This window comes from Electrophorus electricus, chromosome 2, assembly GCF_013358815.1.
Source record: "Electrophorus electricus isolate fEleEle1 chromosome 2, fEleEle1.pri, whole genome shotgun sequence".
NCBI lineage: Eukaryota > Metazoa > Chordata > Actinopteri > Gymnotiformes > Gymnotidae > Electrophorus > Electrophorus electricus.
The window spans coordinates 8,869,671-8,896,694 of record NC_049536.1 but is presented as its reverse complement, the minus strand read 5'-3'; the positions used below and the strand labels follow the sequence as shown (position 1 = coordinate 8,896,694).

The following is a 27,024-nucleotide window of genomic DNA, read 5'->3' as shown; positions in this document are numbered from 1 at the left end:
CAGAATATTAATCCTCTTTGGTGCCCTATTTCCCATTTACCACATAAATTATCTGAGAATATGATTCTCCCTGTGTGCCAGAGATGGATCAAAGAATGTGACTTGGCCCCTGAAGAGGCTCCTCATGCCATTCAAGTTTCCTGTGGCATTACCATCTGAATACACATCTGACATTTTCTGGCATGGCACAGAGATTCTGTGACATTGGGCTGTTTGTTTTCTACCTACATGAAAGTCATAGACCCTACCTATGCACTGATGTGCATATGACGTGCATAGTCACATGTGGATGTCTTAATATTTAAGTGAGATATGTAGGGCTATTATACATTTTTTCATGTTAACGGTCATGCATCTATTAAAGGAAAATAAATATAGCACGTTTGGCATATTTTTAGCACTTTCTCTTTAAGTTTAGGGTGAAATACAATGCAGCCGGGCTCAAGCTCTTAACGCTGGAAACAATATGCTGTGGGTGGTAGACTCCAAAGACACAGACACTCTCTCTCTCTCTCTCTCTCTCTCTCTCTCTCTCTCTTTCTCTCTCTCTCACTTTGCTTTAATGGCTCAGATTTGGTAAATGGCCTACTCATAGCCATGGAAACCAGTTTGAACCTGTTCTTTGTGTGTGTGCATGCACATCTATGTGTGTTAGTGAAGCAAAGAGACAAGAGGGTGAGTAAAAGCTAGCATTTAGATTTCAAAGTTAAATAGGGACTTGGTTGACCTTCCATGTTCTTTCTTTAAGATTGTAGTAGTAATTCATTTAAATATCTTTTTTAGAACTGCCCTATTCTACTGGATTTTTGTGTTAGGTCATCTGTTATGAGAACTGTATTAAAATATGCATTTTATATGACTTTCCTCTGGCCTAAAGGGCATTCCAGTGCATTATAACATGTTTGATACATAATCCTGATGGAAAGGGGAATATTGATATTAACTCCCTAAGTCCCTCTCAAATTAACCTACATTATGGAACTTGCAGTCAAATGTAATAGCATTAGCAAACTGAAGCCATGTAGGATATAATTGTGTGGTGTAATAGTTGGTTAAGTGGTGGTGTATTAGTACAGGTGTAACTATCACTGCCCATTAATAAACAAACTTGAAATAAACAGACATGTTTACTTACAAACTTCATTAAAAGGCATCCACCGAAACTAATAGATTTCTGCTTCTGAGCAGACATCTGGTTATTTCCCGAGGAGAACTATGAGCAATGGCCTCTAAATGGATATTAGCTTTGTTTGCACAAACCACAAGTTGTTTATATGCCGTGACAACTAGACAACAGAAAAACAGCAATTTGTGGTGTCGGGAGCAGAGCTGCTTTTTTATGTGCTGAGGGCTGAAAGTAAAGCTTGTGAGAGTTATGGCCCCATCCATAGGCCACTTGAACACACTTGAGAGCATTGAAACTCTTGTTCTGTCCCTCAACCAATCAGAAACCAGGTCCATTCATGAAGCTGAATAGGGACCCACCATAGGAGCCGCGCCTCTGACAGAAAAAATGGAGAGGACACGGCCACACACACACACACACACACACACACACACACACACACACACACACACACACTGGAAAGTATGCATCACTTTCATGAATACACACAAGGCATGCCATCTAGTTCAATGCACAGTTGCACACAGTCCCCCCCTTCAAACACACTCTGCTTGTGTGTCACTGTGTGGTGTCTGGCCTTGTGCCTTTCTAAGTAGGTGGAGTTAGAGTACAGGATGCCTGAAGCTCAACTTCCCCTTAGCCAGAGTTAGACCCTCAGACCTGCCTGATCACCCCAGCTCTCTCTGCAAGCTAGGCTGCTTGGTACTGCATCCATACCTCATGTGCTATCAATCATTTGCCCAGCACCGCTGTCAGGCACATCAGAAATGCTTTCAGTGCTTTTGCAGAAGAAATGTTTCCTCATATAAAGAGCTGTCTAATGTTTAATGAGGCATGATGTAAGCTGAAGATTATCGCTGGGATCATTATGATCTAATTCAGTTTGTTTGTTTTGTGTGGATAATTGTCCACAATGCTCGCTCCATCAGTTTCGAACCACTGAAGTAGAATCTGACAAATCTTACCACTGAACAATAATGAGGCACAGAAAGCTGTTAGTTTAGCCTTGTTGGCTTAGTTGTCACAGCAGTGATTGTTTACATCTGTATAGATGTATGTAATGCAGTATACTGGCATTTTGCCCCTCTATACAGGTTTCTATACTGAGAAATCTATACTGAGATCAGTGTTTCATACACAAGGAGGAAGATTATCTATAGACAAGTGTGAGGAAGTATGAACCCAAAGCCAATCTGCCTGCTGGTTCAATAATGCTGTACCAGACCTAGACTGGAAAATGAAAGTGGGGGGGGGACCAATAGTAAGTTGTGAAAAACAAGGTTCCGGAATCTGGTTGTTTAGAGCTCCACTCATTGTCCTAGGTGATGGACAATTCGCTTTGAATGGGATTATGTTTCAGGTTTCTGCACTCTTGTAAAGGGTTGTATTTTCCTGGGCCAAGTGGGGAGAACAGAGACACTTTCAAAGGGAGCTCGCCCTCCATTGTTGCTCCCTGCAACCATAGCTAAGGGACGTCAAAAGGCTTTTTCAAAACAGACCTCTTAATGGCAGCAATAATAGCAGAGAGGAGCTGGCAATAAACATGGCAGCAAACGTCTTCCCATCCACTTCATGTACAGGAATGGATTCGCTGTAACATCTGATGAGTGTTCTAATAAAGGCTGGGTCTCACTATGGTGGCAAATCCTGATGAGAACAGAAATCTGTATTCTAGTCTTAATCATGTCATTTCCTTATTATCTGGGTGCTGTTATTGACTTTCTCTTGCCTTCTACATCAGACAGTGTGGTAGTGGGTTGGCCACTGGTTGTAAGTAAATAGACCTTTTTTTTTTTTGTATTTGCTACTAGTTACATGTACCTGCAACTATTATTGGAGTTGCACTTTTATGAATTAAAAACAATCACACTTACTAAAATTGTTCATCAGAAAACCCAAACATTCCTCTAAAGTTTCATGTAGCTCCTTTTTTTTTTTGTTATTTTTGTGGTCCACTACTTCCTAATTTTCTGGGAACCAAAAATTAAGAACTCGGTGTTTTTGAAAAATGACAGTATGGGGAGAGTAAATGTGTAAATATCCAAATCTAAATTTGTAAATACGTTGCTGTATAATAGAAGCAAATTTGTCGCATAAAACTTTGGACAAACTGAAGATTCCGTTGGCATTTACATGATACCAGGAAATGTTTAACCCCCATTGTGCCAAAACAAAAGATTGTTTTAATCCCGCTGTTAGAGCGCGGAGAAGGGAGGCTAGGAGTTTGTCGCACGGCCTGAGAGTGTACGCGAAACTCTCTCTCGCACACGCGTGTACGGTGTAGAGCGGCAGCTCTGTACGACGAGAACTAGCCCGTTACTGGAATATGTTGCGTTAATCGTTGCGACTGCTGAAAAGACTTTGAGGTAGGTTAATGTCACCGTGCTGAAAAAGGAAACAGCTATATAGTACAGCCTTTCTGTTAGATTATGTTTCATGCTTTCAGAGGTTGTATTTTGACACACCACAGCATCGTTTCGACGAGGAATAAGTTGCGTTCTGACCGTGTCAAAGAGAGCGTTCTTTAAAAGAGAACAGAATAACAGGATTTTATGAGACTTTCTGAATATGCACTAATATTAATACAACACTAATGAGCTGACGTGCTACTTGCAAGGTCACATTTTATTTTATTTTTTTAACATTCCTTTATGAGAACTGTATGCGAGGCAGTACCGTCCAAGTTATTATTTATTAGTCTAAAATTACCGTAAAGGATTTGGTCTCGTTACTTCTTTTTTGTTCTGTTTTGGGACAGGTTATATAATACACAGCTATATCGTATCGCTCATTTTTGACTCATTTCACGTAATATGATATGTACGAGATTAATTATTATTAAATGTTATAGTCTTCAACTTCAGGGACACAGTACTGTTAGAAGAGGGTTTTCATGGCTTTGGAAAGCCTGGCTGATCTGAAGTCCCAGCCTGATGAGCATGCTAGAGACACGAGGCTTAAAGAGGGCTTAAAGGCTACAGTTCAGAGCAGCTGTCAGTCTTAACCACCTGGGGAGAGGAGGTGTGAGGGAAAGGCATAGCAGGCAATCTGCTGCTTTAGACTTCATTTACATTTCCACCTGCTACTTAATTGCTTTTCAAAAAAGTTAACGATATAGCCCTAAATAGGGTTTTCTCTTAATTGATCAGGTTAAAGTTGTGTTGTGTGTGATGTGCATTGTTCTGTTCAGAATGATCAGACACATCTTTAATTATTTTTCATTATTAATACATTTCTGTGTGTTACTGACTGGCAGTTGATGAACCTTTTTATGAATATAACATGCCCTTGCTTTAGAAAATGTAGCATTGGGCTGCTACTCATTCTGAAAAACCTGACTCTGCTTTTAATATATTGGGGGGGGGGGGGGGTTTCTCATTCAAGAATTTTGCCAATCCCTCATTCTTGCCTTAACCCTACAGGATGCTTCCTGTAGGTGATGGATTTAGATAGGGTTGAACTGTTTAGTCATCTTCCATACTGCTCTGGGTGTCTTCTATGGTAAGGAGATGCTATTCTTTGGACTACATGCACTGAGTCAGGGCACTGCGATCTTTCCCACATTTACCTAAAGGACAGCAGAGAGCTGGAGGGAGTGAATCAGTCCCTGCTGTTCACCCACTCCCTACTGGTGTCTGGCCTGGATCAGCGCATTTGACTTTCATACTGTCACTTCTGTTTCATACAGTGACCACCAGCCTGTCGGAAGTATAAACGTCAGTAAGGCTGATGTTTGTTCAGAAGTTCTTCTTTTCTTGTTTCAGGTGTTGGGATCATCTAGGGTGTGTCTGCCTTGGACTGAGTAGGAGTCAGGACTTTGGTGAGCTCTGGCTTGGCATCCTATCCAGTGCTCTGATGCTCTGATGTTTGCTTGCATAATGCGTGAGGATCATTTCTATGACGTAGACACTTTGGAAAATATCTTGAATATTTGAAGGGTTTGAGACATCTTGTCATCTCATACTTGGCAAGAACAAATAAGATTCTTATCTGAGGTTCTGAATGGACCTACTGTATGGCTGTTTATGTATGCATGGATGGAAGAAGTAGGCAAGACTTACCATTTATAATCATGGTAGACTGCAAGTGTTACTGCCATAGATACTGAATACTGCATAGGATGGTATTGTGGTTCTGCTACCACTGATTACTTAATAAACTATATTCACTAGCTTTGCTGAAGTCTTCTGTTTGATCTGTCTTGTGGCCACTGGATAGTGATTGTCCTGCTCTGGATGTTTTTTAAGTCAATAATACTGTCCAGCTGTAATCAGTGAGCATGAGCTGTCAGTGTAATGTGTGCTTGTGTGACAGACTTAAGTAGTAGTGAAAATCTGAATCAGAGTTCAGAGTTTGAACTGAATCAGGCATGAAAGCTTGGTTAGTAAGACTTTCTGAAAGTCTCTCTTAAGCAATGCTTCTATTTTTATTGGATGCTTTCAATTGTGTTATTTTGTGTGAATTGTTAAGAACAGCCAGTGAGGGATGTTTACTCTAAAGAAGTTGTGACAAATGTAATCAATATGCACAACTACTTAGCATCTAAATCAGCAATGGTGCTACTGAATAGACTCAGATAAGGACATTTCTTACATTTAATAATAATGCTGACTGGAAGTGCAAAAACAAATAAACCTTACTAAGAATGTCTGACACTTAGCTGAATTGGAAAGTGGCTTGAAATGCTGAAATCCATAAACCTTTTTTTTCTTTAGTTGACTGTACATTTTCCATAAGCATTCAGCTGGCTGTGGTTGATATGCTATGATCATGTATGGATGGTGAAGAAACTGAGCACAGGTATCATTGAAGTTGAAGCACTTGAAAAAGTATTTACTCCTCATTAGAAAAGCAGCAGTTAGCTACATTCCATAGTTTTCTATTTTCCGAACTGTGTGCATATACATCTTATAAGAACACAATGCATGATGAGTGGATTAATGTCAAAGGGTGAAGAGGCAGGTCTGCACTACAGGTGAAAAGCCAGTGTGATAAACGAGCAGACCTGGGATCAGCTAGACCATGTAGATATGAAAACCCTTAGCAGCAGATGGTGTGGACAGAGGCCATCAAGAGGCAGCCACATGTCTTCTTCAGTTAGTGTCTGTCAGTGAAGGGCCTTAAATAGAGCTACATACAGGGGCATCATGGAGTAGCCATAGAATTCCTGCTCTGCAGAGGCAGAAAAGGGGAAGAAAGAGAGAGTAAAAAAGATACTGAACTTTAATATCACTGTCAGAGCAGTGCAGCATTCATTCATAATAAAAGCCAGTTTTAGAACAGGGGTGATTAAACAGAAATGAAAGAAATAAAATGCAGTTTAAGAAAGTCACAAGATGACAGAAACTGGGCTTAATTTCCATTCAGGTGATTTTCACTGGTAAAACTGTCCAGTCAGAGGTGCACTAAATTATTGATGTACACTCAGATGTCAAAGCCACCATCCTGCTTTTATTTACTTTACTCTTAGGAAACTGTCTTCTGCAAGCTAATGTAATGATACTGCAATTTAGACCGTGGATATAAGAAAAGAAAATTATTTGTCTGATGCCCTGTGTCTACTGTATACCTCCTGTAGAACCTGCTGCCCATGTAATTAGCATATCCTGTTTATAATATCAGCAAAGTCGATACACTTTGCCATAGATTTGAGATGACCTTGTTCCTTCCATGAACAGTTCATACAGTTTCTCCAGTGGCAAAAACACAAATCTGTCATGCTGGTGGTGACCTCTTTAATGTAGAAAGTTGGATGGATTACCGACTGTTGCCTGTGGGGAACATCAGACCTGCTGCAGCTTTGTGCCTTGATTCTAGTCCCTGCCAGTGCTCTTAAATCAGCCCTCTACCTTTCAGGCCATCATTGAGGCTTGTTGCTGAAAGCTCATGAAAATTGTGTTGACTTTTCTCTTTGAGCCTTTTTGCTTAGCTAAAGATAATCCAGTAACATTTTAAATTCAGTAGCATTCTGTGTACTGTTCTAAGCATGGTAGTCTGAAGTGGCAATTGTTCATTTGTCCATTATTGCCATGTTCTTCAATGGAAATCTCACTGAATGACGTTTTGATTATCTTTTTTAAAACATCAATAGAATAATAAACTTTCATGTATTTCATGATTACTTATTAAGAATTTAACATATAAAGAGTCTGTGAGTGGTCCTGCAAACATTATCCCATGAAAAAGGCACATGAGCTTACAGAGCATGAGTCAATGCCCCCTGGACAGCCTCTGAAGCCCCAGTCATTGATGTGTCCATTATCCCTTATAGCCAAGTGAACAGTTCATTGGCTGATAGAGGACACACATTAGACAGGGTCACTGAACTGACCAGTGGACACAAACAGAGCCTTATGGTCAGGGGATGGTGGACTTCAGCTTTATGTTGGGAAACTCGAATGTGCACTTCTCAAACTCTCCACTTGCTTTGACTTAGAACGTAAGACATTAAAGAGACAGAAAGTAACACTGTCTGACAACAAATATATGAATTTGTGACAGCAGTGCCTCTTTAATGTGTTGTCTGTTCTTTAACATTAATGAGATCTACTACATCAAAGACCAAAAGGTATATGCTTTGCTGAAAGTCCATAAAGTTATTTGTACAACTGCAATGCGTGATTACTCAGTGCATCATGAATGATACTCTCTATAGGTGGCATGGAGGAATTTTGCATATGAATACTGGTGTGCTATTCCAGAGGACTGCACATTTTAGCTGAATCTCAGAATTCACTGCAAAAGAGTTAACTAGCTGATGCTATATGAGGTTTTATTTCCTTTTGAAGAAATTATATTTTTGATATTCAGAAAAGTTATAAATGACTGGTTTTAGGCTTCTAAGTTCATTGAAAGTGACTGTAATACAGTTGAAAATAACCTGAATAATGTGAATTCAACCAAAAATTATAATACTATGCAGTATGTGGTTTTGATAATTATCAATTTTTAATATAATGATTTTGTACTTTTTGTACCTCCTGCTTACCGTATTCTGGCAGTTTCACCAGTGTTCTGACCTATCTAGCTAATGACAGAATAAAAGGGGGCTCCATGTCTTTAACACTGTGCTGCACTAGCTTTAAAAACCCTTGAATTGAATACTGTTTTATAAGTCCTTAAGAATGAGAAAACTTTACTATATGATCACACAGTATTGTTTTGTTACTTTTTATTTTATTTTTATTTTCATGTTATATTTTCAAATAAACAGTCTGTTTCAGAAAAGATTTACATTGTCCTGTAGTACAGTAAGCTATGCTACATTATATTGACTGAGTGCATACAGATGCGTGCATGTATTGTTTGATGATTGGAAAGAGGGAAAAAATCCATACAAGAATTACAGTACTGAGTATACAGTATTAATGTCTGCATGCAAAGTACATATATATTACCGTACTGAGTATTACTGTCCGAATGCAGAGAACATATATATTACAGTACTGAGACTTACTGTCCGTATGCAGAGAAACTAAGAGAAAATAAAGAGGTAGCAACCCAGAGAAAGAAAGTAGTCTTCAATGAACTTCTTTTTTTTTTTTGTTTCCTGGGTTTTCCTGCTCGTTGCTGTGCCCTCTCATTCGTCATTGTATTATGGAGAATAAACACCCTCCTCAACTGCCGCCTTGCTCCCTCCCTGCTGCTGGCACATGTGCGCTTTACTCTTTTAAACTGAAGTGCTCCTTAAGAAATATTTTGATGTTGCAAGAGCTTTCCAAAGTTACAATGATGGATTGTAATTAGATGACAATATGAGTCAAATAACTCCTTCTAACATTACTTAACCCTCCCAGTCAGCATTGTTTTCACTTTTCTCATACACTCACCCAAATCATTAAAGTGGTTTGGTAGTCTTGCTTTGGCTGGCGGAAGACTTCTCATTAATTGCATTGGTAATCCTATATGTTTGATTAGGTGGTGCCACTGGGAGCTTAGCTCATTGTCCCTCACACCCATGGACTGCAGAAAGCACAATTGGATTTTCTCACAGTCTGAAAGAGGTATTGTTTGTTGACCTGAGGTTTGAAATTGGATGGCCAGTCCATTTTTAAATCAGTGGTGGGGACAGAATTGGTAATCACCTGCAGGATGTGAATGGTCTTAAGGAGTAGCTAGAGTTGCCCTGTGCCATGATCCTTTCTAATCATCTGACTGGATATTTGATTATTTCATGACAAACACTGTGATACAAGCTGCTAACCGACGAGGTAACTGAATATGAGTTTGCAAGTGCGTCCCAGTTTAAGTGCATCTGCTCCGTTCTCCTATAGCAGTTGTGATGTGTGTTTTATCATATTTATAGTAGGAAATACTATGTGCCTTTTTTTTAGAAATTAAAACAGAACATTAAGGACACACCAAAAGTAAGTCCCACTTGATCGCTCTTTCTGTCTCTTTCTGTCTGCCTCTCTCTCCCACATATTCTCTTACATGCTCTTTCTCACTTGCTCAGTCTGTCTTTTCTTCCCCTCTGATTTGTGCATGGCAGGCACAATAGAGGCAGGGCAGAAATAGGGAGAGGTCTAATGAAGGAACCCCACCTTCCACTGCATATAGCAGTGCCCTGTGTAGAGGAGAGCCCTTATACACAATAGAGGGGTTTCCAAGGTCTGAACTTCCTTTGATTACGTTTCTTGGCACTGGGATACTGTTCGCCTTAAGTGGGAGTAGGGTTCGAGGCAGCATGCTGACCACCTCCGGTGCAACCTTTTGAGGCGAACAGGTGGGACCAGAAGACTGTTGAGATGGCAGAAGAATGAGGAAGCAGAGTAATTCAATGAAAGTGCATCTCAGTCTTTATTCTCATACTGACAAAATCCAGTTTAATGTATTGGTGCTGAAAGTGCTGACAGTTGCATTGTTGTGTTGGTTGGGATGTCGGATAATGAAGCAGAACCTTATGTAAAGAAGCTGGTAGTAGATAGATGCAGTTGAATGCATTCTGGCATATGCTGTAGGAGTGCAATGATATGCTTAGTGTGACTGATGAATAGAGTCTAAAGTGTGATTCTGCTGATACATGGATACATACACTGATCAGCCATAACATTAAAACAACATACAGACGACATGAATAATATTGATTATCTTGTTACAATGGCACCTGTCAAGAGGTGGAATATATTATGCCATTTATTATATATTAAGGGAACAATCAATTCTTGAAGATAATCTGTTAAAAGCAGGAAAAATGGGCAAGCATAGGGATGTGTGACACAGGCCAATTTGTGAAGGCCAGACATCTGTGTCAGAGTATCTCCAAAATGGCAGATTTTTTGGGGTGTTCCAGGTAGTACCTACCAAAAGTGATCCAAAGAAGGACAACCGGTGAATTGGCAACAGGGCTGTGGGTACCCAAGACTCATTGATGCCCATGAGTGCTCATGAACCCAGTCCACTGCTGAAAGTGCCTACAATGGGCATGTGAGCATCAGAACTGGACCATGGAACAATGGAAGAAGGTGGGCTGGTCCGATGAATCATGTTTTCATTGAAATCATTGGGATGGCTGCGTGCATGTGCATTGCTTACCTGGGGAAGAGATGGCACCAGAATGCACTATGGGAAGAAGACAAGCCGGCGGAGGCAGTGTGATGCCCTGGACAATGTTCTGCTGGGAAACCTTGGGTCCTGCCATTTATGTGGATGTTACTTTGACAGTGGTGTGTTTCAGAAGGATAATGCATGCTGCCACACTGGAAAAATTGTTCAGGAATGGTTTGAGTAACATGACAAAGGTGTTGACTGGCCTCCAAATTCCCCAGATCTCAGTACAATGAAGTACTAGAAAAAGATGTCTGATCCATGAAGTCCCCATCTAGCAAATTGCATGACTTATAGGATCTGCTGTCTTGGTGCCATATATCACCTAGGTCATGAGGAATCCATGCCTTGTCAGGTCTGAGCTGTGTTGGCAGAATTGGAGAGACCTATACTATGTTAGGCAAGTGGTTTCAATGTTATGCTGTAGTCTTGATTTGTTTGCTAGATGCTTTTATCAGTTGAGAAGTCATAGTGAATAGTATAATTGTAACATTGTATCATGTCATTGTACTGTATTATCGTAACAGATCACAAATTGCCAGAAATAGAATTGTTTCCTTACAAACTGAAATGGTATTGTCTTATGGCAAAGCCTATGGTTTACACCCCCTACTGTATTGCTCAATGTGGATGTGAATATAGTGGAATGTGAGAGCGCATATGCATGTACACTGTGCCATGTTTGCATGCTTAGTGGAAGCTGCATGTCTGAAGGAGCCTGAGAAAGGACAAAGTGTTTGCTAGGCTAATTCTACTGAGTGTCTGTGAGAGCTCTGGGTGTGCATGTCTCCTTCCCCTCTCATTTCTGTTCTGTTGCCATAGTCACCTCTGTCTTATGCATTTCATTATGGGATGCAAAGGGGTTTGCTGACAACTCCCGTGGACGACTGAAGAAGGCCTCAGCTTACTGCAGACGTGTTTATCTCAGCTTACTGCAGACGTGTTAACATACAGCATTGTTTGTATAAGCATATTTATATCAGATAAATTTGTAGAGTGGGAAAACAAATGTAACAAGTGCTTTTACAAATGGATTGTAGGTCAGAGGCCAATATTTCCTGCATATGGTGACCATATTTTGGTTTTCAAAAAAGAGGACTGGTGAGATGGGGGCACAAAAACATAACAAACTAACCAGTTTACTTACTTACAAGACCAATAACAATTGCCTTTAGAGCCTATATGGACAGATATTCTTATTCCTCTCCATTCAGCTGTTCCTTACAAATAAAATGTAAAAAACGTAAAGAGTAAAATAATTATTTATTTTCAGTATTTCTGAAAAGCTGTGTGATAACACACAACTAGTCACAACTAGAATCTAGTCTAACTCAAACTCTGGCCAATTTACATTTGTTATTTTAGATTTGTTTTTAATTTCTGGTTTATTATACTTACAAGTCTAAAAAGTAATTGAATCAGAACGTAGGTGGTGGGCTGTGAGCATAAGAATACTGATTTTTGTCATATTATTGTGTCCCATAAGATGTATATTTAAGATAAAACAGACATCACTTAAAAAGGCCTTTGTTAAGGTGCTAGACAAAATATCATATAGAAACTTAGTGTATTCTCTCTGGCCGTATGCTACTGTGAAGCAGCTACACAAACACACACAGCATGTAGAGTGTGTGCATGAACGACTAGTTTTTGCATGCAAGAAGGTAGGACATATAGAGAATGGTCAAAGCAAGGAATTGACCAATATCTTTTATTCAGTGCAGATACTGATACCAATTATTAGTAATCAAGGACATTGTTTTATTAGAAAAAAATTTTTAAGTGCTTTGAGGTTTAGACAGTATAACGTTTGCAAAAATAGCTTGAAAATATTTTAAAGGAGTCTTTTAAATAGATAAAACTAAATAAGCAGCTCTCTTAAAATAACAGAAATAGCTTTGTAAGTCAAAGCAATGACAATAACTATAAACAGCTCCTCAACAAGCCATTTGCATAACTTTAGTAAAATGAAAAGCCAAGAAAAATAAGAAATAAATGATCAAAATCCAATCTCCTGTTTCCCCTTAGGAGTCCCAGTTGGGTAACACCACATTGTGGTGCAATAAAATTATACAAATATATTTACACCGGATTCTGATAATCAGGAAAATGCTAAATATTGGTTCCGATTATGAGTGGTGGTGGATAATCGGTAAACCCCTAGTCAAAGCAATGCAAAAACAGAAGTTTATGGCAAGCATACAAAGCATATGACAACATGATGGGAAAGCCATATCCTGGCTGGACGCATTTTTCGTCCCAGAAAGAGGACATGTCCAGGAAAAAGAGGACTGGTCGCCCCATTCCTACAAAAAATGAGCTGGATTGCATGCGTATCAGATTAAGCTAATACCTCATAAATTAAGTTAATAGTTCAACCCCTCTGCTTCTACTAGCATTTTAAATCTACTGTGTTCTGTGGGTCATTACTGATCTCACCCTTCTTGTTTTGTTCTGTAATGCATTGTTAGGTGAGAAAAAAAAAAAAAAAGTTCTGCAGGACTGATAACTGCAGTGGGCAGCAGTGGGAGGGATATGGACCAAAAGCGCTGGCAGGGTCAGAGTCAGCATATCCTGGAGCTGAGGCAAGAAAAAAGTCCATTGATTTTGGACTGCGCTAGACTGACCCAGGCAGCCCAGTGAATGGGGCTGAAAGAGCTGAGGTCACTCATTTTAGCAACGACTCATTGCCTGATGCACCCTACACATTAACCAAAACATTAGCGTTACAAAGCTAATTTGCACAGTGCTAACTTCAGTAATAGCAAGTGATCAGGTGGAAAGGTGTTTATTCTACTTTAGATACACAGTGTAAACTAAGGACTCAGGTTACATTTTAGTGTGCCCATGTTCTCTAGTGAGAAGCTGGGGAATTAAATGAACTGTCCAATGTGCTGTATTATGTCCAGTGTTCATGAGTGAATTCAGGAGTATCCTGGATTTAATTAGGAGATGAAAACAATCCTTAAGCCAATTCACACCCTGCAGGTGATTCCAATTTGGTTTTTCTGCCATTTCTGTATTACTCCCGTTTATTAGTGTAAAATCAGTTAACCGATGTATTTCACGGGCACATTAGGAGTAAAAAAAGCCATGGCAATATTGCTGACCTTTTTTAAACAATTTCACTATTTAATGATGTATTTAATGACTATTTCAGGATGAAGAAAGACAAGGAAGCTGTTTCATTGTGCCTTTATTTGATGAAAAGTTTGATGTTGCACATACGTCCATGCAGAAGTATGGGCTGAGCAGAGCAGACTCACAGGGGGTGCCATAGGTTTTATGATTACACAGTAGCCATTGTTGAATACTTCCTACTGACATTTGACTCATTGTGTGTGTTGTCCATCAGTAGTGTTGAACTAATCAGAGGGCCTGTGTAATCTTTGTCAGTACAATTCCGTTCAAGTAGTTTTATGTATTGTGTCCGTGTGTGTGTGGATGCATAATGTGTAGGGAAAGTCAGTGAGGTAATGCACACTAATTTAACCCAATTTATGTGTGTGTGCATGTTGGAAGCTTTCTAAGTAGAGTCAAATTCTGCCCCCACCCCCTTTCAGGTATTCTAGATCCCATTATTTACACATACAAATAAAGAGTCCCGTTATCTCTATATGAATATGCTTGCATTAACTCACTCCTGCATACTTGTCTATAGATTTCTGCATGTGTGAGACAGTGTCCCCAATATTGCCGCCCTGTTTCTATGAGGACATCATGCTCCCATTGACTTGTGCGATAATGTTGTTCCTGTGAGAGCATGACGACCTGCTAAGGTCGATATCAGTGCTCTAATTCTCTCAGCTCTCAGCTCGCCCTTGATCTCATTTTAATGACTTCTAAACTGATTTAGGACCTGTAATCCTCCCTTTGATGGGCTACTTTAAAGGTCATGTGGCACAATGGTGGCAGGCAGTATTTCTACCTGCCCAGTATATTGAAGGAGTTTATAACATCAGCTTGTACTTGAACATGGGAAGAACATCTGAGATAATGTGCGTTTTTCTACATTTATGTATTTGTTTACAGTGTACAGTAGCTATAGTAGCTAATTAAATAAGCTTTGTTATACCATGTCCTACAGTTAGTGCAAATGTGTAGATATATCAGCTATGTAGATATATCAGCAGCCAAATGTCAGAAATATATTACCAAACCTGGAAATGCTTGCTGAATTGTGATATGTGTAAACATATTGTGATTTTGAATCATAAAGACAGTTATATTGCAATGATGATGTGATAAGCAATTTGTGGTGCACTTGTATAAACTTCTATAAAACATCAATAAATGTAGTAGTGATACAGCACTGCTGCTTTGTTTTGAATATTAATGAGGTTTCATTCAAAAAAAAAAATTCCCATCCATTAGCATCTTAGCACACAGGAATGTGAGGGAAGTTGTTAGGTTTGTTTTGTTTGCAATTGTGAAAGAACGGTGAGAGGGCTCAAGGAATACAATGCACTTGAGGAGCAGAGATGCTGAATAAACTCCATGTGAGAAAGAATTTGTAAACATTAGTTCCTTATTGTTCCCTTTGTACTGAGGTAATGGTTAAAATGACTAAAGACATTTTTTTTTTTCCCCAGAAAGTTACAGCAAATATGGATTTATATACTACATTTCAGAAAGTTCAAATAGACAAGTACTGTGATTTAGGAAGCTTAAAATGTGCAACACTGGAATATAAATGTGTCTCTTGTGAGTAATACATGGTGGATATGTCATGATGCTGCATTGTATGTTTCCAATAAACTTATGCAACATATCTTGAAATGACAGACTAGTTATACCTCAGAACCAATACCATAAGACAGCATCAAACAATCATTGCATTTTGTATTTGTTATATATGTGTGTGTGTGTGTGTGTGTATATATATATATATATATATATATATATATATATATATATATATATATATATATATATATATATATATATATATATATATATATATATATATATATATATAGGAGGGGGTGTTTGGTTTTATCCTTGTGCATTCCATGAACTACAGGACCCCAATTCATATGGTAAGTATCTCATTTATTTGCATAACAACTTTGCTATTGTCAAATATAATGAGAGTCTTATGGGAAGCATATGCTGGTGTCCTTGTTGATGGAATGCCTTTGTGTAGCCCCCATCATTGATGAGCGAAGCAGAAAAGAACGTTGCATTAATATAATCTTCAGCATGAGTTGTCATGAACATATTACAGTATTTGAAAGGTTCTTATTCATCAAAGACAGATATGCAGGTCTGTGATGGGTTTTAAAATACAGTACATTGGTCAGTAAATATAGACACTCTTCTATTGATCATAGTTTCAGAAAGATTACAGAATACATAAAAGGTTTTTGATACTTTTTAGGGAAGCATCATGATCAGGACTCTTCATTTGATGACATGGAAACATTTCTATGAGATATTTCTAACAGACAGATGCATGTACATCCATACGCACAAATACACACATCTACGCATTTAGTACATTTGCATGCAGAGATGATTGATTTTAATGAACCCATTTAGCATCAACTTGATTGCGGCTTATGTGGTCCTGGTTGCTGATGTTAATTGGACCTCTTGTGTTCAGCATGTAACTTCAGAGATACAAGATATAACAAATATGCACAATATAAAAGTAAAACTATTTTAACCATAAGATTAACTTTTATGATCTTATAATCTTTGAGCAATTCCCTGGCAATTCTTATTTATGTACTATATTTATTGTTGATCCATTTCAGATTAATCACTGTAAACTTCTAAGATAAAGTCGTCGTCCTCTGTCCATTGGAAAACACTGGTGTGCTTATGTGCAGGGGAGATTCCTACAATTTAAATAGGATAAAGAAAGTCCATATAGCAGTAGTTTGTTCGTGTGCTACTGGTTCTGTGTGTAATGCGTGAAGGGTGGCGGGAGAGCACACTTGCGAAGTGTCGGTGCTTTGGAGATTATGTGAAACGGAACTAACTAGGGATGCCATGTGAACAACAGACAAACCGGACAGAACAAATTTATAAGTTTAACAACAGACAGACTAACCAGGGAAACAATACAGAACAGAACAGGCCAACAGGGTTAGGGCTAGACTAAGCTTGACGAATACTCACGGAAAACACAACGAAGACTAAAACACACAGAGCAAGTGTTATGGACGATGGAACTGCAAAGAACTAAACCAGGAAAGCAACATGGAGAGCGAGGGAAACTAAACAGGGAGCTCGGGGAGAAAGAGCATAGGAACGAGGGGCGCGATCAAACGGGAATCTACTAAATACATTTGAGCGAGGACAAACAGGATCTTACCAAAACCACATATACGCAAGGACAAACGAGATCTAACCAGAGACAGCGACCAACAAACAAGAGACGCAGGCACGGGGTTTACATATGCAATTAGGAACAAACTTGGAACAGCTGGACACAAAGGGGCGGAGACACGGAACCATGGAAACGGACGAAAACACGGAAGTGATTCGGTAGCTAGGGAGACGGGGAACGGTCAGGTCTGCGGGTGTGACACTGTGGGTATTGCAGCACTTCTTGACTCCAGTTGTACTTTGTGAACATGACTCCCCCCACTGGATCCATTAACTGTGGCCGGGGCTGTAAGTGCGCTGTATGTGCCCCTGACATGTGCACTAATGTAAATAGTGTACGGACGGAGAGTGGTCCACTGCGGCCCAGCGTGGGGAAATCACAATGTGCTAATTGAGAGGGCTGGCTCTGGTAAAGGGCAAAACATTCCTCTACAACAGTATATGTGTTCTCAGATTTTGTTCAAAATGGCTAGTGGATTATTTTTGAGTGAAGGATTTCAGATACATCCTTATTGCCATGACTTGTTTTTATTGTAAATAGTATACACACACTTTGCAGACATAGTAAAAGAGAATATAATAGAATATAACTTATTACAGATTGTTTATCGAGTGCTGAACTAGCCCAAAAGCAGTAATCCAGATGAAAAATATGACAATTCCTTTCACATGTAATCCTAAAAGTAATCAGTCTCCTCTCTCTCCTTATCTCACTTTTTGACATATATGACAAGTCTGATAACACTGATTTATTGGCATCTCAGGAGCTCACAGACAACCTTCGACACGCATTACATGTGCTGGAATTAGATATATGAGCACTCACGAAATGTGTCCACCACAGGTCAGGTCTGGTGTTGCTCAGCACATGAACTCACTTCTTTAATGAAATGCTGAGTCTTTGCTCATGCCTGTACATGTTCGTATTACCCTGCTCTTCAACAGTTCAGGGAATTGTTTCAAGGCCAGCAACATACTGCTGCTGTTTTTAAATAACTGTAAGTTATAGTCATTAGAGAAAATGCATACATACGCAAATATTCTAAAACCAATTTTTATTCAAACAAAAAGTGCTCTACATTCTTTCATGCCCTCATAGTACTTTAGATAACGGTGTCTTATCTCCAGCATTAGTCTGCACCCAGATCCAGTCCAGGATACAAATGTACCTTTCAAATGAGCACTGATCTTCAGTCCATGCAACCGTATTCACTGGAATAGAAAACACAATAAGTGATTCTGGATGTGGAGTCTTTCTGATACAGACGATTTAGCCGTGAGACTGTGTTAATGTTTTTCTTACTCCAGGTGCCAAACTGCAAAGGCTGTCTCATTGGAAGCACATATTTCTGATTTAGCGCCTAAGGCAAATGATGCTCACATCCCGAGATAGCATAATCCCCCACCTGCACATACACACCCGTCTGGTTAGCTCTCAGGACTGCTGTTAAATCATCCCACACAATCAAGCACATCAAGTCCCTGAAGACACAGTGAACCAATCACCCACTGTTGCAAATTTATCACACCCTCCAGTGATAGGCGAGCTGAAGACTAACAGGCTGGGTCTATCATCTCACGCTGTTGTCTCATGTTATCATTTCACGCTTCACTCATTAGGGCCAGACATCATGTGCTGTTTCACTGCATGAAACAGTAGAATCAAATAGCAGGAAAAGGTGAATGAAATTCAGCTACAGTTTGCATCTCACTCGGCATGTGGTGGAAACATGGCTATGATCTTCTGATGGTACCAGGAGACCAGAGGGCGCCTTGGGTAGCCTGCAAAATTCTGCCTAAATCTACAGTCAGTAAAACCATGGTGGTACACTGCACATCTGTTAGAATCTCCTCTGCCCCATGAAAGTCATGTTGTTTTATGCAGATTGTCCTCCATTACCATAATGCAAATTGAATTAGTCTCTAATGCTTGGGCTTGATGGCCATTTGATGGGTTTGATGCTACTTTAGCAGAAAGGGCAGCTCCCCGGCAGTTTATTCTCCTGGAATGTGCTAAGACTGCATTTGGTGCCTCCTTGCCTTGCTGAGTAATGAACGTGTCAACGAAGATTTGTAACATGACGAAGTGTTGGAACCAACTCCACCGCAGGGAGAAGAGTGAGAGTGTTGCTGCTGTGGACACTCAGTTGACAGTGCAGCTGTCTACAGGTCCAGAGCAGGCTCTTTTACTTGCTGCAATCATGGATAACAATATACTTAGTGGTGTCAATGGACTAAAATAATTAATCGAGTTAATAACAATAATAGACTGTGATTAATCATGAAGTTTAAAATTCTAATACAATTTAAAATACAATTTTTTTTTACTTTATTATAATATACCATCTTAGTTTAATAAGATTACTTGAAACAGTGAACTTGTGTGACATGACTCCAGTCAACCAGTTCACAAAATCTTTTCTTTTAACCAGTTGGTCAGGCAGACTAGTTTGTTGGCATTTTCAGATGACAGAACTGACTTCTTCTGCAAAATGTGGCCTGCCAAAGAGAAGAGAGTCTCACTGTTGAGGCAAGTGTATCCAGGTATCTTTGTGCAGTAGGCAGTGCATGGACATCCATTTCGCGATTGCATTGTTAGCTTAGTTGTCGTCACTTTGCTGATGGACTTGCCTCACTCGATTTGTTGTATTTTGATGAACATGGCTATAAATGCTAGCATCTTTGCTAACATGAGCAAAGATGTGCTTTGTGTGTGACACAAAAGTGTTACTTCAGACTTGTGGAAAGATAGTTCATCGCTGTAATATGCGCACACAACTTTAGCTTTATCTAAATTTCCATCTGGAAAACAAAACTTTGATTTAGGCTAGTTTTCGAGCCTTTCAGTAATTCAGACAGGTAAAAATCTGTGTGGGATTTACAGGAGGAAGATGGGGTCAAATATATGATTAATTTGTGTTAAAAAAAAATTAACGGGTTTATGTTTCCAGATTAATTGCAAGCATTTACATGTTAACGCTGACAGCCCTAATTCCTGCAGTTATGACATAAATGAGGACAATTACCATGATGGCCAACCACACAGCAACACTGCCTGCTTTATGTTTCTCTGCTTGCTAGGATATTCTTATAATAGAGCATCACTTTTGTATTTGGGCACTTGTGCGTGATTATGGGGAACTGGAACTGTGTAATACTTTAAAAAATGTATAGAGTGATCTCTACACCAAACTGTAAATTTCAAAAAGGCAGAGGCATTTACTAGGAAGATGAAGTACCAGAAAAAATATTAGTTGAGAAAAGACTGGAACAGTAACTAATGCCACAGAGCCCTGATTGCTATACACTAATTTCCCCCATTATGCTTACCTCTATCCCTACATACATACAAATGTGTCTTTCAGTAACACACACAAACACACGTGTGTGTGTGTGTACCCATGCACACAGACACAGACACAAGCACACACAAACATATGCATGTACACCCAAACGCACAGACAGATGCACACACACACACACACACACACACACACACACACACACACACACACACACACACACACACACCCCTACCTCCCCTCTTCACCCAACAACTCTCTCTCTTTTTATTTTGACATTTGTACAAATTGAATTTTCCAGTCCTTTAGTACTGTCAGTGTCAGGTCAGTTAGTCTGTATGTGATGGTGGCTTCTTTTGGTTGGCTGTTGGGATAATGGAACATCCAACTTGCCTGGCAACAATGAAGCCCCTTTAGAAGCAGATATTTGATTGGCAGCTGCATTCTAAGTTCCATTTGACTTTGAAGAGCAAAGTTTTTCTACTGAGGGAATGAATCCATGGTAATTACACACAAGGGATTCAAAGATTTTATGTTACATTAGTGATGTGCATCAGCTTTTACATTTTAACCCTGCTAGCATTCCCATGTGACCTGAGCTACAGAAGACTCAATCATACAGACTCTTTCAGAGATAAAGGCTCCGTGTACTTTGCAGTATACAGCATTCACATTTTTACTGAATGTTTGTGCATGTGGATGGCAGTCTCCAACCCTACAATCTGATGTAAACTGTGTTTAAAGATATGCAAGGATTGAGGAGTTATTAGTGTTTTTTACACAGGGAGATCCGGCAGGGATGTGTCATTCACGCAGTGCACCATATTAGCATAACAGGAACAAACTTAGAAAGGTCTGCACTCTTATATGATACAGTCACCAGCCCAGTCTTAAACTCATTGAACACAACTGGGTTTTATAATCTATTGCATAAGAGAGATACTTTAACAGAGTGCCTTCCAGATTCTGTCTTGGACATTGAATGCAGTTTCCAGTGTAATCTAATCAAATAATCATTTTCAGTTCTCAGCAGGCAGTAATAGAAGGCAGCAACTTCATTATTAAGCAGTGTGTCATTGGCCAAATGAATTAATGTCAGTATTTTATCCCGCATTCAATGCTAATTTGAAATACATTATTGTAAAATATTTGGTGCAAAACTGAGGATGAATTCCTGTGGTATGACCTCTGTCTTTTGCTAGACTCCAATAGCAGACTCCAATAGTGTTTCACTCATGTGGAATGATCAATAAGACAGCAGGTAAACTGCAATGCCATGACCCTAGTAATTGTGGTTAAAGCAGCTCAGAAAGTGAGTTCAAGTATAAGGAAATAAGATGATAAATCATCAGAGGTATTTACATCAAAATCTGTGGCATTTATGTAACACTCAATATTGTACATGTAACAGTATATATGCAGTGTTATCATGTGTATAGGTAACAGTGTATATGCAGTGTTATCATGCGTATAGGTAACAGTGTATATGCAGTGTTATCATGTGTCTAGGTAACAGTGTATATGCAGTGTTATCATGCGTATAGGTAACAGTGTATATGTAGTGTTATCATGCCATCTCTCTTGCTGCTTCAGTTTTTAATTTTTTAAATCCTTTAGCCATATCTGTCCATATGTCTCCACTTCTCTCCACCTCTCTCTACCTCTCTCTACATGCCTCCACCTCTTGCCACATCTCTCCACATCTCCACTTCTCTCCCCCTCTCTCCACATGTCTCTACCTCTCGACACATCGCTCCACAAGTTTCCACTTCTCTCCACATTGCTCTCTCTTGCTTCCAGTGCTGCACATCTCTTCTCAATTTCTGTCCAGAATTCTGATGCACCTGCTACTGTTACAGTCTAATAGATTCTCTTTCTCCCTCTCTCTCATCGCAGTTGTGGATGTTCTTGTGTAAGCTGCTGTTCTGACTGAGGTGAGAGGTTGTACTTAGTTCGGTCTCGGGGAGACATTGTCCTAACGCATGTTGATGATGGACAGCCTGAGAAACCGCTGTTTGGTGCTGCTGTTCTTCCTGGGTAGTGCTACCACAGCCCTGGAGGTCCCTCTTGACCGTGAGTACCAAAACAAGCACACACACACACAATATAAATATATATATATATATATATATACACACACACACACACTGCCCTAGATAATTTCTGTCAGCGCAAGTCTCCAGATACTGAGGATCTGGAGTATTTACTGATGGTATTATTACTGAGGCTATTTACTTTGCAGAAAAGAATACTAGAGAGTGAGAGAAGATAGAGATAGAGAGTGAGATAGAGAGTGAGAGAAGGGCAGAGAAAATCTAAATGGCAAGAGAGGAAGGCAAAACAGACGTCAGCACAGCTTTCTAGGATGTTTTTATTAAACAGTGTAATTTCCCTGCATTATGGCCTCAATTCCAAAAGTAGTATACTATTGAGTGTGTCCGTGTGTGTTTGATGATCAAACAGAAGATGATAGCCCTTTTCAAGACGGTGAACACTCAGTCTTTATAACACTAATATGTGGTTTTCTTTGATGCTTGCTGTTATTTTCCTCCCTGCTGTTGGGGAATAAAGCAAAAATTCTGGAAGGATGTAAGTCATTTCTTGGTGTGACTCTCGTGCCAATTTTTGAACTTTGATTTGGATTTTGCTTTTTAGTGCTGCAATTTCGGTTCAGCCATTTGTTTGTTTGTTTGCTTGTTTGTTTGTACATAACTGAGGGTCATTTATTTGCATGCACTCACTGTGCGGAGGTTTTTCTGAATTAGTCTCTTGATTTGCTTTGTCCTTGTGTTTTCACCAGGACATTTGTCTGTGTGTAGACAAGAATTCTGTACAGTACATGCTATTAATGTTCAGAATGGCACAGCTTAGATTTTAGAGTTTAGCCAGACATGTGGATACGGACAAGCTGATTCAAGATTTCTACAAAATTATTCTAATTTATTATAGCTCTGGACATGTTGCATGCTATATTTTGTGGTTCTGTATTTTATTTTTTGCTTCACTCTTGTCTTGCTTAGTAAGACATGTTGCATGATATTGTGCATTTTGGTGTACGTGTGTTATTGTAGGACAGAGAGGGAGAGCCAGAGCATGATGGTATTCTTGCTGTGAACAGTTGAATAATGAGATAACTTAATGATATCACCCTAATCCATTTTTTCTATTTTTGATCTTAGTGCCACAGCCTCCAACCATAACCCACCAGTCCCCTAAAGACTACATTGTCGACCCACGTGAGAACATCGTGATCCACTGTGAGGCCAGGGGAAAGCCTCACCCAAGGTTGAGTGAGCTCAGCATTTGGCATTTACAGACAACATTCACTTCATATGCTGCATAGTCATTTGTACTAACAGCTTTGTAAGCAACTCAAAGAATCCTCAGTGGTGGTGTATGGTGTGAAGATTTCACAGAGATGTTAAGGTATATAAAAAGAACTGCATTCAAGAATAAATATTTCTGTGCAAAAAATGCTGTTGAAAATCACTGAATATGGCAAAAGGTTTAGAGTGAGATGTCTTTGTTATATGCATTCCTTGCCTTGTTATCTGTGATGCTGGCAAAAGACCCCTAATTAATAAATCACTTCTCATGGTCAATTCTGAAATAAATCAAACTGAAGCAAAATTAATTTAGCACTCATTAGAAATGAAAGCCAGCGTAAGTAGTGAAGGGATGTGTCTCTGTCTGATCCAGTGACGGTAAAGCAAGCACTAGCTGTTTAGGATTATAAAGATTTCCACTGTGATGGCAGTGGGATACCATGGCAATATGGGAATAAGTCTTATTCTCTACATTCATTTATGAGAATATATATAATAAAACCAGTGGAAATGCTTCTGTGATGTTGTTTGTAGGCTGCAATGTTGCCGATGGCTCTGCACGTAACTGTGGTTATATTGGCCATACTACATCCTGTGAGACTGACACTGAAGTATTGTTCATTTACTGTGGCAACAACATTTTCTCTCATCGTGCCCTCATAGTTTCTCCTGGACGAGGAATGGCATACATTTTGACGTTGATAAAGACGCTAAGGTGATTATGAAGCCTCGCTCAGGCACTCTGGTGATTGACATCAGTGGAGGGGAGAAGGCTGAGGCCTATGAGGGGGTCTACCAGTGCACTGCCCGCAATGAGCACGGCACCGCCCTCTCCAACAACATCATCATCCGCCAGTCCAGTACGTTAGAACCTCCTCCTAACCAAAATGGCTGATGTTTCTGTCTAATCATCCTTTGCTTTAGTCTTCTTGAGCTCCTTTGTTTAACTGCACATCTTAGTTAAAGTACTTTATTTGTTTTTCTGTGGAAGGTCTCATATCAATGACATGTTTTTCTTTTTACCATCCGTGTGAAAAAAAAGGTGTGTTTGCCATCCTTAAAGCACTTATTTTGGAAGGTATATGAATTTGAACATGCATGCAAAGTTTCCTCTATGCTGCCAATATGTTCTCCTCATGCTGATGCTAAGATTAATGCAGTGAAACAGTGTGCCCTCCTCATGCTGATGCTAAGATTAATGCAGTGAAGCAGTGTGCCCTCCTCATGCTGATGCTAAGATTAATGCAGTGAAGCAGTGTGCCCCCCTCCCCATTCTGTACCTTCCCTCATCACTCCCAAAATGACTCATAAACGCCAGTGGTGCGTGTAAATGGCAGTATTGTGTGTCATGATGTGCCCTACAGGGTCTCCCCTGTGGTCGAAGGAGCAGATCAAACCCATCTTCGTCCAGGAGGGCATGCCTCTGGTACTGAGATGCCAGCCACCGGCGGGTCTTCCCCCTCCCATCATCTTCTGGATGGACAACAGTAAGCTTTCCCCTGCTCAGGCTTCCCACACAGCGGACGTCAGGCTACATGCACAGACACTGCCCTAGGCACTTTACTCCAGACAAATGCTTGACATGCAAGAATAATTTCTTCAGTACACACACTGGTAGCATAAGTACAAGCGTTTGGTAGGACAATCTTGAAAATATTGTGTAAATTTTAAGTGAAGAATGTTTCTAATTTAAGGACATTTTAATTGGGTTGTGCTAGAGGACTTTTTGTGGGATCAGTTTTAAGACCTCTAATAAGCTTTAAAACTTGGAACTGCATAATGTCATCTAAGTAATTGGTTTATATTGTGACTAAACTGTTTTAATTAGTTAGAGAGAAAATATTATAGTGACACAACAACACATAAATAGGAGCTTTTCCTGGATCTGGCATTACATAGTATTAGAACAGAACACGAAAGTGGGCATGAAAACTCATTCCTGGATGAGAACCCCTATTCCAGTACCTTCCCTGTATACAGCTGAATGTCACTTCAGTTAAAGTCACATTACAACTTACCCCACTTTATGATTCCTATTAGGTGTTTCTGTTTTTATTACACTGTCATGTCTCATTGCTAAACAGCGGCAGCGTCCCCCTGCTTCAGCTGTAAGGTTACATCAGTAGAGTACTTCCCCCCTTCGTTTTTGTACTTTTTTCTACTTTCTCTACTTTCTCAAGCATGTAGCTGTCATCCAAACCTTGCTACAGCATGAAAGCCTTACCCTGCACTAGCTTCACCTGTCATCCCTCACTGCTCCCTGTCATCTTTTTCTCTCTCTCTCTCCTCTCTCTCCCTTTTTTCTCTCCCTCTCTCTTTGTCCATCTCTCTCTCTCTCTCTCTCTCTCTCTCTCTCTCTCTGTCTCTCTCTCTCTCTCTCTCTCTCTATATATATATATATATCCTCTTTTACTCTCTCTCTCTCTTTCTCTCTATCTCCTTCTCCTTCTCTGTCTCTGTCTGTATCCCACTCCCTCTTTCTCATTCCCTCTCTCTCTTTTCCTCTTTGTGCTCCTCTCCTGCAGATTTCCAAAGGCTCCCACAGAGCAGGCGGGTCTCACAGGGCCTGAACGGGGACCTCTACTTCTCCAATGTGATGACGGAAGATTCCAGAAGTGACTATATCTGTTACGCACGCTTTCCCCACACACAGACCATTCAACAGAAGCAGCCCATCACTGTGCGCGTCTTCAACAGTGAGTCTCTTATGAGTAAGACATACATCTGTAGGAGAGAGGCTGGGGAAATGTTTCTCACAGTTATGATTATGATAACCACTGTTCTGATGACACCAGCTCTGAATGGGGGGCATTGTCTGAAATCATATAGGTTTTTTTGTTTGAGAAGATTGCAATAAACCCCCAAACCTACATTCATTGTTTAAAACACCATCAATTCTCTGAGGAACAAAAGATGCCCTTGAGTCAAGTAGGATTTCGTGAAATGTCACAGACTGTACAATAGTGCAACTGTTTGACCCTTTTCCCCTTATTTGCTTATGTATACAGTCCTTGTATTTCCTCTCCACAGACTCCATGGATATTTTGTTAATCATTGACTTTTGACTGATTTCTATTATCTTGATTCACTTGCATTGGACCTTCTGTTGTCTTACAGCGGATGCAATCAATGAGACAATGGAAGCTTATTTGAATGACACTGATTTGTTTGGTGGTGAGTGATGGTGCCCCCTAGTGATTGCCCTTCAATCATTTAACCAACCCCTGAAGATTAACCCTCTATCTTAGTTTAACCAACTGCAGAACTCAGTCACTAGCCTGAGTCTTAAATCTTTCGTGCCTCACCTAAACAAATGTGGCTTCTCATATTATTAAGAATGTTTGTTCTTTTCTGTTTCCTCTAGATTTTCATATTGTATAATACCTAA

General features: G+C 39.7%; 1 protein-coding gene across 17 annotated transcripts in view; it reads left to right on the top strand.

Annotated features, from left to right (window-relative positions):
* Nucleotides 1–27,024, top strand: part of LOC113571807 (neuronal cell adhesion molecule-like) — a 70,148-nt gene that overhangs the window by 23,249 nt on the left and 19,875 nt on the right. For 6 of the 17 annotated variants that reach the window (XM_035535250.1, XM_035535319.1, XM_035535264.1 and 3 more), the window contains exons 2-9: nucleotides 4,891–4,946; nucleotides 22,207–22,383; nucleotides 22,882–22,899; nucleotides 23,490–23,595; nucleotides 24,300–24,496; nucleotides 25,001–25,123; nucleotides 26,162–26,332; nucleotides 26,754–26,810. In XM_035535250.1, the coding sequence (XP_035391143.1) occupies nucleotides 22,293–22,383; nucleotides 22,882–22,899; nucleotides 23,490–23,595; nucleotides 24,300–24,496; nucleotides 25,001–25,123; nucleotides 26,162–26,332; nucleotides 26,754–26,810 (763 nt within the window). In that variant the 5' untranslated portion in view covers nucleotides 4,891–4,946; nucleotides 22,207–22,292. Of the gene's footprint in view, nucleotides 1–3,340; nucleotides 3,493–4,890; nucleotides 4,947–22,206; nucleotides 22,384–22,881; nucleotides 22,900–23,489; nucleotides 23,596–24,299; nucleotides 24,497–25,000; nucleotides 25,124–26,161; nucleotides 26,333–26,753; nucleotides 26,811–27,024 lie in introns of those variants that run through there. The other 11 variants (XM_035535258.1, XM_035535321.1, XM_035535302.1 and 8 more) reach the window with 6 other exon arrangements.